The sequence below is a fragment of the Lissotriton helveticus genome, chromosome 1_1, assembly GCF_964261635.1.
Source record: "Lissotriton helveticus chromosome 1_1, aLisHel1.1, whole genome shotgun sequence".
Lineage (NCBI taxonomy): Eukaryota > Metazoa > Chordata > Amphibia > Caudata > Salamandridae > Lissotriton > Lissotriton helveticus.
In genome coordinates, this window is record NC_136057.1 from 156,212,407 (window position 1) to 156,226,860 (window position 14,454).

The 14,454-nt window shown below is 48.3% G+C and overlaps 1 protein-coding gene across 7 annotated transcripts in view; it reads left to right on the plus strand.

The window, feature by feature from the left end:
• Positions 1-14,454, plus strand: part of SZT2 (SZT2 subunit of KICSTOR complex) — an 804,663-nt gene that overhangs the window by 91,164 nt on the left and 699,045 nt on the right. For all 7 annotated transcript variants that reach the window (XM_078659317.1, XM_078659363.1, XM_078659315.1 and 4 more), the window contains exon 12: positions 1,321-1,463. In XM_078659317.1, coding sequence (XP_078515443.1) covers positions 1,321-1,463 — 143 coding nt within the window. The remainder of the gene's footprint in view (positions 1-1,320; positions 1,464-14,454) is intronic.

Here is a 14,454-nt window from a genome sequence, read left to right on the forward strand (position 1 = left end):
CAGAAAAGAAGCCTTGAAAGATAGAAGAGGGATGGTTTGTTACTGATTCGCTAGATCGGAGGTAGTCCAAGACCGGTCTTGGTCAGTGACGCCAATCTGAGAAAGTTGAGAAAGAAGACCATGATGTGAACCCATGTTGAAAGCAGCCAGCAGGACTGAAAGGATCAATGCTTTGTTTCACAGTGAGTCAGAGTTCATCAAGGATGGATACCAAGTTGGATTTAGTATTGTGAGGTGGATGAAAATCAGACTGGTTGGACTCAAATACGCTATGGCTTTCTACAAATAAAGTTAGTTGACAGTTTCTTGAGGATTTTAATGGACAATGGAAGAAGAGATGCAGTGAATGGTGGTGCCGGCATAATGTTTTTCCAGCAAGGGTATAGCAAGGGGTTTCTTCCAGATGAGGCTGACGGTGGAACTAAATGGAGCTACTCGAACGTTGTGCAGATGATGTTGTAAAAGGAATAAAATATGTATCCCAGACAATGGTCCGTGGGAGAGCTGGATTTAATACTAGAAAGAAGTTGGGATCTCGCCTTCTGAGAAAGTGGTGTGGAAGCATTGAGTGGCATCAAGCATTGAAGAGACAGCAGAATTAAATGAGCGGTTCTGGCGGATATTGTTACATTTATCATAATAAATGGAGACAAATAATTTCAAAGATATTGTGAGGGAATTAATGGTTCAGAGCTGCACCGAGAATCCGCAAGAGAATGAATCTGGCAGGTTTGAAAGAAATAGTGAAGTACTTTGTGTAATTTGTGAATCAAGAGTTCAACTGAGACCCACTATGTCCGTAGAGGTATCAATGGAGGCACAGTAGTTTAGGAGAGTTATGTTTATTCTCACATAAGTCTTCACTCTCACTTTTATTTCTCTATCCCCCCCAATTGTCTCCTTTGTCTCCACTTATGTCCCTTTCTCCTCCTTTTATGCCCCTGTCCTCTTTCCTTCCCATCTCCCCCTCCATTTCCCCTCTCACCATTCTCCTTTTTTTGCCTCTCACCCATTTGTTCTATTGTCACCTTTCTATTTCTCTCTCCTCCACCATACTCCATTCAATTGGTCTTCCTCTGTTTCCCTCTGTCCTTCCACCCAGATCTTCTAATTTAATTTTGTCCTATTCTCTCACATGCTGGACCCTCTGTTTCCTTCTATTCTTGCCAACAATCTGTTTTTCCACAGCTGTTCCTATACTCATCTGCCACCACTCCTTCTCTCACCTTCTTTTCTGCTTCTCTCTGGCAATCATTCTGCATGTTGTAAAATAATTCTCATCAGTGCTAACTTAGTAATTCTGCTCTTGCTTTTACCTAGGTCCTGTCTCTGCAGCACAGCAGTTCTGACTCCACTCACTCCCAGTTTGCCTCCTACTGGAAACCAATTCTGTCCATGGATGCGAACTTCTGGCAGCGGTGGCTGCACACGCACCGCATAGGGCTACTTCTGGAGCATGATATGTAAGGATGAAGGAAGATTATTGTAAGGTTTTCCTACATGGAATAAGCATTGTGTACCTCCCTCAACTCCTCCTAGCTTCATAATTCCCTCAAGGCATTCCACCACCATCTTTATTCCTCCACACAGCTTTCACCTTAATTCATATTGTTTGTTCATTATGAAAAACTGACCACAAAGTATGACATTGAAACTATTGGCCTATTCTTTCAGACTTATTTTTGCAGCCCAGAGTACTGCGTGATAAACGGGCTCTCTGCGCGTTCTAAGTTGATTAACGGGACCCTCCTGGCCGTGGCCGGGCCTTGTTAGATGGCTGCCGTCTCAGTTACAAGTTGAAGACTAGTGATGGCAGACCAAACATTTCTTTGAAGAATGTAAAGGTGTCTGGAGTTTGGATGTGAACATGAAAAAGATTTCTGTGATGGATAACTATGACTTCTGATCGATATTTTCTAACATAGATTCCTAACATTCTGAATACCCCCTGGCCCCAGACTATACTCGGAGATTTTTCTCAGAATTGTTCCAGCAGATGGGATTTTGCGAGACTGCAGCCACTTCGTCCCTCCCAAGAAGTGATGCCCGAGTCGCATGTATCCGCCACCCTTGCAAGTTGACGTCCATCCCTTTCTTTCCCTGCTCTTAAATGTGGTTCTGGATCTCATTCCCAAACTTTTTTCTCACCCTTGACTAGTTTCTTTATCAGAGAAAAACCAAAGGAAATGATGGACGGAGCGTTGACAATACAAGCACTCACCCCCAGTCAACTGACCTGGGTTTAATCCATCACCATTCTTTAGCCCACTCTGCCACCCCAGTTCAGACATGGCCATATGCAAATCAGTCTGACCCTGTGCCTCATGGGAACATTCCAGCCCGAACTGCCAAGCCATGCCTTCCCTGGACCGGAAACAAGCTACAGAGGACCGGTTTCTGGCATTTCAGCCTTCTTCAGCCCGGCTTGCTTGAATCCAGTGGCAAAATGAGCAAGGGACTCACGTCTGAGCATACCCTGCCAACTTATGGCGAACAAAGAAAAACCAAAGGAAATGATGGACGGAGCGTTGACAATACAAGCACTCACCCCCAGTCAACTGATCTGGGTTTAATCCATCACCATTCTTTAGCCCACTCTGCCACCCCAGTTCAGACATGGCCATATGCAAATCAGTCTGACCCTGTGCCCAGTGCAACATTTTTAAAATATGAAGTGCAGGTGCTCAAATCTTTGTCGGAGGCCACACCTATTTTTATCTGTCTGGATATGCCAGCGTGATTGTCGAAAAATCTGAAAGTCACACCCCCAATCTTTCTGAACAAGATTCTGGTAATTCACAATGCTTGTAATGTTTGTTGCCTTCAAAGCTACTGAAAGACGTCAGTGCCTTCACTCCATTGCTGATCATCTCTCCATTTCCTCTATGAATGCTCTAGAGGGGTTGCTGCTTCCCATTGCTGGGTAGGTCCTCAGGTCTAGGGTAACGTTTCTTAGTAGCACAGAGGGGCTGGTGCGTCGATCTCACTGCTGACTGTACCCCGGGGCTGTGGTGATGCTCTGTGCCTGTCTGTGGCTGCTACCAAAGACATGCTGCTGTATCGACCTCATTGCCGACTATTCCTCAGGGCTGTGATCAGTGATGCTCGGTGCCTGCCTCTGTCTGCTACCATGGACATGCTGCTGACTTTTCCCCAGGGATTTGGTGATGCTCAGTTCTTGCCTGTAGCTGCTACCAAAGACATGCTGCTATATCGACCCCACTGCTGACTGTACCCAGGGCCATGGTGATGCTCTGTGCCTGTCTGTGGTTTCTACCACAGACATGCTGCTGCATCTATCTCACTGCTGACTACCCAGGGCTGTGGTAGTGCTTGCAACTGGCAGCGGCTACTAGCACAGCTGAGTTGCTAAACCGGCTTCCTGTCAGCGCTACGCAGAGGCCTCTCAGCAGCAACAGTGTTGAGAAATGAGGGGAAATGCGCGTTTTCAAGACTAGTAGTTACCTGGCGAATCCTATTCTGATGCGACATTTCAAATGTCTTTTGAAGATGTATGTGCTTATTGTTCTCTTTGTTAACATACCTAGATGTCTGCATGACTGTCCTTTTGGGTTTCTTTTCCGGCTGTACAACGCTCTGCTATCCTTTGTAGCTAGGTTGACACTCGAAAAATACATCCCATAAAATAAATAAAAATTGAACACAGCTCCCAGGACTCTAGTTGCACAGCAGTATGAAATGTGGTGGACCTAGTTTGCCAAAACTTGTTATGTGTTTTTTTGTGGTAACACAAGTTATGTGAGCATACAAAGAATTACAAAAGAGTGGACTGAAATTGGCACACACCTTTGTGACATTAGCTACAGCGCCTGTTCAGACTATTAAACTATTTGGAGAGAAAATGCAGACTTTTTGGAGAAATTCAGGAGAGAAAAGAGACTCATGAAAACATGCCATGAGAAATAAGACAAGCAAGAGAAGTTCAAAGTTAACTGGTTCACTGGTACTATGTACAGCGCTCTGATACCCGATTCGGGTCAGGTTCGCGCTATATAAAACTCAATAAAACATTTTTTTAAAATAAATAACGGCGGAGGGGGAAGAGGCCCTTTGGAAGGAGTAGAGTGTAGAAAGAGAAAGTACTGCAAACATCCTCTGAAGCGAGAACACTAGAAACATCCCGGGGTCAAGGCTACTGTCTCTCAGCCTGGTATAAAATAGATATCTTTTCGTCCACAGTCTGTGAGACCATTCAGAACCAAGAATGTTTATATAACATATCTTCGCTCTAGAAGGGTGGGGGCAGGGCACATCCATGCATGCACTCACTGGTGTGTGGGGCAGAGGTGGGAGGGCCCTTCCTGTGCTCGGTCTGGACACCTCCAGGAAATCAAAGGATGGGGCTTTTCGTCCATAGAGGTGGAGAGGAGTGATTCATCCAGGGAATTAAAAGCAGGTTGGTTTTGGTACGGGTTTTTAAAGCTGCCCTGCAAATGTGTGGTATTTGTCTTCGAAAATATGAAAATGCCAGTGTCCAGGGCTCAGTGACTCTTCGTAACCGTCACGAGTCTCAAAGGAATGTGAATTAAGGGGCTCTTGGCGGGGGTGGGTCGTGGAAGTCAACAGAACGGAAATAGTTTTTGGAGAGTGAGGAGGATTTGCAGAGCTGGTGAGCCCATCATATTCCGTGGGAAGCATTTATCATGTTGGGAGGGTGGACTGCATCATGTCTAGGCCTGCAACACCTTCAAAAGAGGATTAGGAAAGGTTTGAGTTCTTACCGCCGTTAGTTGTGGTGAGCTGGCCGGCAGAGACACGCACTGGCCGCACTGCTGCACAGGCGGCCCTTCTCTCAACGGGGGCGGGGGTCGCCTGACTCCAACGACGATGGTGACTCGTGGGGAGCAGTTAGCTGCGGTGGTTATGCTGGGGCGGGCGTGACCGTGTAACAAAAATCTGCGCGTGCTGCGCACACAGCTCCTGCCCCCCCATCAGATCCAAAATCCAGCCCGCCCAAATACATCAGTGTGTGTGTCCCGCGGCCCGCCCACCGGAAAGTGTCAACACTGCAACAGTCAACACTGCACTGTGAACTAGGGGCTGCGGCGCGCGGCCGCCATGATAAACATATATATAATTTATGAATCTGACTTGGACTTGGGGCCCAAGTCCAAGTCAGATTCATAAATTATATATATGTTGATCATGGCGGCCGCGCGCCGCAGCCCTTAGTTCACAGTTCAGTGTTTCTTGGGCTCACCTAAGTGTAACCTGCGCAATAGATGCATAGACCCGGCCCTGATAATTAAGTGCCGGTGCTAAGCACCGGAAAGCACCGGCACAAATTAAGCACTACTGTGCCTCATGGGAACAGTCCAGCCCGAACTGCCAAGCCATGCCTTCCCTGGACCGGAAACAAGCTACCGAGGACCGGTTTCTGGCATTTCAGCCTTCTTCAGCCCGGCTTGCTTGAATCCAGTGGCAAAGTGAGCAAGGGACTCACGTCTGAGCATACCCTGCTAACTTATGGCGAACAAAGAAAAACCAAAGGAAATGATGGACGGAGCGTTGACAATACAAGCACTCACCCCCAGTCAACTGATCTGGATTTAATCCATCACCATTCTTTAGCCCACTCTGCCACCCCAGTTCAGACATGGCCATATGCAAATCAGTCTGACCCAGTGCCTCATGGAAACAGTCCAGTCTGAACTGCTAAACCATGCCTTCCCTGGACCGGAAACAAGCTACCGAGGACCGGTTTCTGGCATTTCAGCCTTCTTCAGCCCGGCTTGCTTGAATCCAGTGGCAAAGTGAGCAAGGGACTCACGTCTGAGCATACCCTGCCAACTTATGGCGAACAAAGAAAAACCAAAGGAAATGATGGACGAAGCGTTGACAATACAAGCACTCACCCCCAGTCAACTGATCTGGGTTTAATCCATCGCCATTCTTTAGCCCACTCTGCCACCCCAGTTCAGACGTGGCCATATGCAAATCAGTCTGACCCTGTGCCTCATGGAAACAGTCCAGCCCGAACTGCCAAACCATGCCTTCCCTGGACTGGAAACAAGCTACCGAGGACTGGTTTCGGGCATTTCAGCCTTCTTCAGCCCGGCTTGCTTGAATCCAGTGGCAAAGTGAGCAAGGGACTCACGTCTGAGCATACCCTGCCAACTTATGGCAAACAAAGAAAAACCAAAGGAAATGACTTTGAGTGGGCTAAAGAATGGTGATGGATTAAACCCAGATCAGTTGACTGGGGGTGAGTGCTTGTATTGTCAACGCTCCGTCCATCATTTCCTTTGGTTTTTCTTAGTTTCTTTATCAAACATGTATTTACAGTGAGCAAATGAACATGTCCCCCGCCAAATGTTACAGGGTTTACACCTTGTAGGGATTATGACATAGGGATGTCTGTGATAGACCCTCATGAGATATATCTCTGATGTATAGGGTTCTCACAGCACCCCAAGGCTTGCGGTGACTGCACCTGGAAGAACTCAAAGCTAATCCCGAACCATGAAGCAAAACTCTGTTGCCAAACACCGTCTGAAGGCACGTAAGACATGGTTCTGGTTAAAGTTGAGTATACAAGCATGACCCCGCTCTTGAGGTCATTCCTTTGAAAAAACTTCTTGGCTTGTAACTTCTTGAGTTTAGTTTAAATCAAAGAAAAAACACAAGAGAAAGTTGTGGGAGTCTCCTTCGTACTGCCACTTTGAAATAGAGAAGTTGTGGGGACATCAATGTGCCTCTTAGTCTTGTCGGTCCCAATATCTTTCCAAGGAACCGATTCCACTACTTATCCCAGTGCACTCCCAAGTTGCCCAATCCATAAGCGATGCAGCATCAGGTTGAGACTTTCAAAGAATCCTTTTTGGGAATTTTCAGCTCTATTCCTGCTCCCATTGGCGTGCCTTTCAGTGCCAAGCATCCGATGATGCTTTCAGTCAGGTTATCATTGGCGCATCCGTCCTCAATAGCGCCCATGGTTCCTGACCTCGCTGAGGAGTCAGCCCTGACTCTAGGGCAAGCACTGAACCTGGCTACAAATCCAGCACCACAAACCACGCTGGTCCCTGCCACGTTCTGGTGCAGATGGAGGCCTTCATCCTATTTGAGATCTTCGTCCTTGCAACTTCTTCCTGGAAGTTAAAGATGCTCATGTTGGTCCAGGTACTATCTGCTCCGTACCTAGTAGGTGGGATGGTGGTGCTGAACCTGCAGGGCACCTAACTTAATCTCTCCATCCTGCAGTCTTTCATGCATAACCTGCGGTTCAAGGCCTCACTAGTGCCCCACCGGGGTTCACGAAAGTGATGGCAGAGGTTGAAGCACATCTTCGGATGTCAAGTATATCACAGCTATGGCTTTCTGTTGAAGGCAGGCTTGCCACAGTCAATCATAGACCACATCTAGACAACGACAAACCTTTTAACATATTTAGGGTTCTCAATCAGCTCAGTTCTGGATACGGTGCAGTTTCGAACCTTCTCTCCGATTCACGAAGTGCAGGACATTCTGGATAGGGTACTGATTTTTCAGCCTTTGTACTGGGTCGCCATTTGAGTGGTTCTGACACTTCTTGGCTTCCTGCATCCTCCTGGTGGAATACGCCAGAAGGTGCATGTGGTCTGTGTGTTGGGATCTTAAGTCTCCCTAGCCTTATCAACAAAGGAACGTATCAAATTCCCTCCAGGCTTAGGAGGAGGCCTCAAAAGACCTGCAGTGGAGGCTGATTGACCTCACTTGGACCAGCGTCAGACCCCTATTGTTATCCCCAGTGAGATCTGATGGCGGTACAGGTGGAAATCAGGTGATTCCAGCGAGACTTGGCTTCACATCAACTTGTTGGAGTTGCGGACAATTTGCTTGGGATTAAAGGCTTTACAAAAAGAGGCTGATTTATGTCCTCACGGGCAACACCACCACCATGTGCTATTGTAGCATGCAGGGCCTGGTGGGTTCTTGGGTCTAATGCCAGGAGGCTCTGCACCTCTGGACCTGGCTTAGCTGTAGGGGCAACTCCCATGTTGTGAACCACCTAGTGGCATCTTTAAACACCAGGGACGACAAACTCAGCCGCCAAACCCTAGCTTATCATGAATGACTGTTACACCTGGAGGTGGAGCAGGTTGTCTTCCAGTAGTGGGGAAACCCCACTACTACAATACTCTATTTCCTCACCACAGCCAAGAACATGCTGTGTCATCACTGTTGCACACTGGAGTCTCTTTGGAGACACATTAACATAACATAACATAACATATGTATTTGTAAACCACACGTTCACCACTACGGGTATCTTGGCGCTGAATAACAGATGTTTGTTGTTACTCAACTCAATGGTACTCATTTTATTGACCTCAGATGGATGAAAGGCTGAGTGGACCTGCCAGGATTTGAACATGTGACCCTGAGGTCGAACACAGGCCCCTGCAGTAGACGCATTAGTCCACTGAGCCACCAGACCCGGCAATCTCCCTGGAGTGGTCTTCTTCACTCCTAAATGACTTCCTGCTTCTTCTACTTTTCCTTACCTGAATTTTGAAGAAGATCAGGAACAACTGCGTTTAAGCCATCCTAGTGGCTCTGGATTGGCTTAGAAGGGTGTGGTATTCCATATGTTTAGGCATGAGCATCTGCCCTCTAAGCAGGCTGCTGCTTAGGGAGGATCTGCTGTCGCAACAGCAGTGTGGGGTCCTGGGCCAAGACCTGTGTAATCTACACATTTATGTGTGGAGAATAAGTGGCAACAGTTAACTGCTTTTGACCTCCTTCCCAAAGTCATGGATATGACTATAACATCAAGGAACCCTTCTTCAAAGTCTATCTGATTGAAACTTCTAGCCACAGATTCCTTAGCTTAGAATAATCCCCTGACATCAGGCTGGATCCAGAAACTTTTTGAGGGTTACCTCTGGCGTGCCAGGAGGTGGTGTCGTTCAGCTCTGTGTCGTTGGAACTGACGTGCACGGTGCCTATGTGGGCGCCTTCCCAGGGCACTGACATCAGTTCTTTTCTTTCCGCGCCAATCCGCGCAGATCTGGAGAGAGCTACCTCCAGTCATGTTTTGACTGACATTTTCTTGAGACCCTTTTTTTGAGACTTGTTGACCAGTGTGTCAGGGATGTCCCTCCCCGAAGAAACCAGTGGGGCTGAAGCCCTGTGGTTTCTGTCACAGACTGATGTCGGTGACCGACCCCCATCTAGTTTACCTTTAGTTCTTGGAGCCGGACCTTGACTCGAAGACTAGTGAGGGCTGCTGTGCCATGAGCCCCCTAAGGCACTTAGGGATCGCTCCTTGAAGCTCCTAGTCGCCAGACGCCTCCATGACGCCCAGGTCCATTCACAGAGTCTTTAGTCATCGCACTTGAAGTCATCGGCTAAGACTCACAAAACGTCCAAGACATCAAAGAAGTTGAAGCACTCTTAGACTTCACCGTGCTGGTCCAAATCTTCAGACGAGGTGCGGGAACGACATCACTCTAGCCACCAGTTACTGAAATCAAAACGTGATAGAGATGCATGCTTAGTCTGAGGTTAGGACAGGCTCAATTATGGGAACAGAAGTTTTTGAGATGTGGGCATCATCTACCAAAATATAGTCAGTCCTGGAAAATTAACAACGTGGACTTGACTAGAAAGTAAATTCATTCCAATGCTGCGGTATAGAGCCTCCATATATCTTTAAGGGCATGTGATATACAGGGGTTAGTCATTTGTTTATGGGATCTGTATGATCTGAATTTACAAGTTGAGATTCTATCCAGAAGGCCATACCAAGGAAAGCTGTACTCTCCTCCCATAATAATACCTATCTCGAGTTATTTCTGAGAGCATTTTTATTAAGTTGTGTCCAAAACTCTGGCTTTTCCGTCTTTGGGTCATAAATGTTTAGTGAATACATCTCAGTCATCCGTTTGAAATGTCACCAGAAAACATCAGAATTCAGAATTGTGTTCTTTCATGTTAATCTTAATGCCTGACTTCTCCTAGTCACTGTTATTAGATAATTTTCGTTCTAAATAGCGGAGAAGCAGGCTACGTCCTCTGTCGTTCCTCATATGTATTGCTTTACCTGTACCAAGTATTGTCTCTTGTAGGAAAATCAGGTCACCTTTTAATTTATACTAGTCTGGGATCTTTCACCATTGTACACGGTGATTCAAACCCTTGTTGTTAATAAGGAGAAACTTAACGTTGGGTATGCTCATTATTGTCATTAGCGTTGGTGACATTTGGTAACTATTGAAAAATTAGGACAGAAACGTCAGTGGTGGCCCTTTTGAAAGATAAAGAATCTGTTGTGTCCAAGGTCTTGGCTCTGGCAGAACAAGTGTGTAAAATTTGATATCATTCTATCTCTACCTATCAGCCTGGACTGGCGTCAAAGAGCAAAGTAGACCAGCACAAAGAATAAGCAAAGAGAATAGGGAGGAGAGCAAATAAGAGACTAAAGTACAAGTAAGCAAATCTTGCAAAACCCTAAGCCCACCCTTAAAATCTCTCCTCTTTCTGCCCTCCGCAGACTCAGCAAAGGTATGGCGAAACAGTGGAGGCCACGAGAGGCCCACAAGCAGAAAGCATTGCAGGTCACCTAATCCAGGGATACAAATCGCTGAATATATAGTTTAGCTATTTCACTTAAAAATAAATAACTTGAGAGGAGGAGCTACAAGCCTGTTTGTACAAGATGGCCACGTACACTCTCGGCTCCGCCGAGTCCATCCGCTGGCCCCGAAATCCTGAATATTATCCTGCCTCCTGAGCCCGGGAAAGTGTGGTGGAGGTGAAACGAAGCGGGTGAGGCTTTAACCGGGGCTCCGGTGACGCTCCAGTCGGGAGTTGTGCCCACTTGAAGTTCGGGGCCTACCAAAAGCGGAGACCGGGGGCTGGGGTTCAGAGGCCGGCCGCCCCGGAGTTGAACAACACTGGGGACCCAAAACCGGAAGTGTCCGATCGGGTCCTCTGTGAAAAGGCACGAGGTGGCGGTGGGGTGGACGGAAGAACCCCCCTGCCCCCCTACTGTACGGAATATACGCCGGCATGGTGGTCTCAGGAGCGATAACTTCTCAGAACGACGATGTGGAAAGATTCCTGGCAGTGAGATGTGGTGTGTTGTGGGGATAACAACCCCCCCCCCCCTCTGAATGACTCCCTACTCTCTGTGAGGTTATCAGTGTATCGCTTTATGTGGGGGTGTATGATTAGCCCTCCGGTGCACTCTGTTGCGCAACTCCCCATTTGCAGTGATACATATAGCTGGGCCCGGAGTCGATCGGAGTGACTTGCTGTGCATAGTCCCGAGGTGGCCATACTAGGCCCGTCGCATGGAGACGCCCGGGTGACTCGGAGTGAACCGGCAGAGAACTCCCTGAGGAGCCGGCCGGGCTGAATGATGTTATGTTATGTTATGTTAATAACTTTTATTCGGCGCACAGCTGCCCCAGCGAAGGGGCGTCCTGGCGCCTGTCCAGATACCACAACACAACAGATCAGAGCCGGGGAAAGAGGAGATCAATTGCCAGAAGCGAACAGGTGGGTTTTAATAGCGCGCCTGAAAAGAATAAGACTATCCAGGGCACGGATGTGTACAGGGAGAGAATTCCATAGGTCAACTGCCAGAACGCGAAAGGAGCGCCCTCCCATCCTACTCAGTCTGAACCTAGGCTTAATCGCCAGGTGGTGAGATTCAGACCTGAGGGAACGTGTGGGCAGATACGGAGCAATAAGGCCCGCAAGGGCAGGAGGGGAGGAAAGCTTCAGAATCTTAAATGTCAGACAGAGAGCCTTAAATTTGATTCTCTGTCTGACCGGAAGCCAATGAAGGGAAGTCAGAACAGTGGAAACAGAACACCGCCTCGGAAGGCCCACAATGGCACGTGCAGCAGCATTCTGCACAATCTGAAGCCTAGAAGCCTCAGCCTGGTTCACTCCAAGTAGCAAAGCGCTCCCGTAGTCCAATCGCGACAAGATGGAGGCCTGAACCACCAGTTGCCGCGTGGGGGGGTCGAAGAACTTAAGGACAGGCCTCAGTCCCCGCAGGATACCAAAACAGGTAGCTGCTACCCTCTTCGTATGGCTGGCAAAAGAAAGATGGGAATCCAGCCACACCCCCAGGTTTTTAACTTCGGCCGCTGGAGTGGGAGAGACCCCCAGTTCGGGAGGCCACCACTGGTCTCCCCAAAGTTCCGTCTGCCTCCCTAGAATCAGGACCTCGGTTTTTTTAGCGTTAAGCTGTAAGCAGTTGCAACGCATCCACTTAGCCACAGCTATAAGTCCAGCTCGAAATCTGGGCGCATTCACCTCAGGGTCTCCGCTAAGTGTTACCGCCAGCTGCGTGTCGTCGGCGTACGATGTCATGGTAAGGCCACATTCCCTGACGACAGCAGCCAGCGGTTTCACATACAGATTGAACAGTGTAGGACTTAAAGCGGAGCCCTGGGGAACTCCCAGACCGAGAGAGTGGAACGAGGACTGGCCAGGTGGAATGGCCACTTTAAAACACCGGTCCGAAAGGAAGGAGCGGAACCACTCAAGAGCTTTCCCTCCGATACCCACTTCCTCCAAACGCCGCACTAAAATGTCATGAGACACCGTGTCAAATGCGGCGCTCAGGTCTAACAGCAGGAGCGCCGCTGTCTGCCCCGCATCCAGCACTGACCGCAAGTGCTCGGTCATGAAGAGCAGGGCCGTTTCAGTGCTGTGTTGAGTGCGGAACCCATTTTGACTCTCGTCAAGAATGTTATTACGAGAGAGATGGGTAGACAGAATGGTATTCACGTGTGCCTCAGTGACCTTTGCGGTCCAAGGCAGGAGGGAGATGGGCCGGTAATTTTCCGGGAGCAAGGGGTCAAGATTGGGTTTCTTCAAAATAGGGCTGACCACAGCTTGCTTCCAGGATGGAGGAACCACGCCCTCAGTAAGGGAAAGATTGATAAGATCCAGGATGGGCTCACGACACAGCGGCGGGAGAAGAGTGAAGAACTCCGGCTTCAATGGATCTAAGGGAGAGCCAGATTTAATTTTGAGGCTTAGAGTGTCAAATACCTCAACAGACATAGCCGGCAAGAAGGACAAGGTCTCCACAACCAAAGTCTTCACAGTACTCGGAGCCTCCGCGGGGACGGAAGATGTAAAACCTCGGTAGATTGCCTGCACCTTCTCCACGAAGAAGGATGCCAGGCTCTCACAGTGTGAATCCGTGCAGATTTCTATCGAGGTGGCCCGTTTCCCCATCAGATCTTTAAGTACCTTGAAGATAAGCTTGGAGGGATTGGAACTATTGGAGAACTCAGTAGCATAATAAGCTGCCCGAGTTTGACAGATGGCTCTGTGATAGTTTTTGAGCTGGGCAAAGTACAGTGATTTTAACATGGGATCAAAGGATTTCCTCCAGGCTCTCTCAGCTTGCCGGCACGTTCTTTTAAGCTCGGCAAGGTTTTCATTATACCAGGGACTGCGGGTCTTAGCATGACATTTAGACCAGCGCAGAGGTATAAGAGAATCGAGGGCCGTGAGAACCCAGTTACAGAACTGTTCGTAGCCCTGTTCCACATTCTGCAGTTTGCCTAAGGGCTGTGCCTCCAATATCCCAACAAATTCCTCCAGCTTGAGTTTCCGCCAGCTACGCTTGAGGATCTGTTTATCCACAGGTTTCAATTGTGGATTATCTAAGGGACACGCCACTTTAACCAACATATGGTCCGTCCAACCCACCGCCAACGGGACAGATGTTTTGGCCCGGATTAAGGTGGTAAAGAAGGGATCAAGTATGTGTCCTCCTATGTGGGTGGGGGAGGTAACTAGTTGGTTAAGTTGCATCGCTTCAAGATCCGCTAGCAGAGAGCTAATAGGAGAAGAAGACATCAGATCGAAGTGAATGTTTAAGTCCCCTACGATGTTAAAATTAGCACAGCTAGAGACTAGCGAGCTGACCACATCTACCAGTGCGGACTTAAAGACGGTATCGTTCCCAGGTGGGCGATAGATAAGGATGCCACTAAAGGTGAAGTGATGGCTTATCCTTACCTTAAAGGAGGCGCTTTCACACATGGGAAGGTTCTGAGGCTTCCATTCAGCCGATAGGCAGGATTTAATCGCCATGGCGATACCACCTCCCCTAGTTGTACGGTTCAGTGTAAACACCGTATAGGTGGAGGGGAAGGCCAGATTTATAATGGCGGTGTCAGCATCTTGTAGCCAAGTTTCGGTCAAAAAGATGATATCTGGAGAATCCGAATCTATCATATCCCGAAGGAATTGATAGTGCTTGACCAAAGATCTGACATTCAGGCTCCACACGTTTAGGACTTGCTCAGTGCGATCTGTATGAGTGCCGTAAGCAGTCCCTGGCACAGAACGCACCCCCGTGGGTGCGGTCAAAGAAAACCAGCCACAGGAACAGTCATAAGGTCCCGAGAGAGGAAATAATGGGACATGCTTACATACTGGAAGAGTATCTCGTACAGCGAGAATACTAGCACG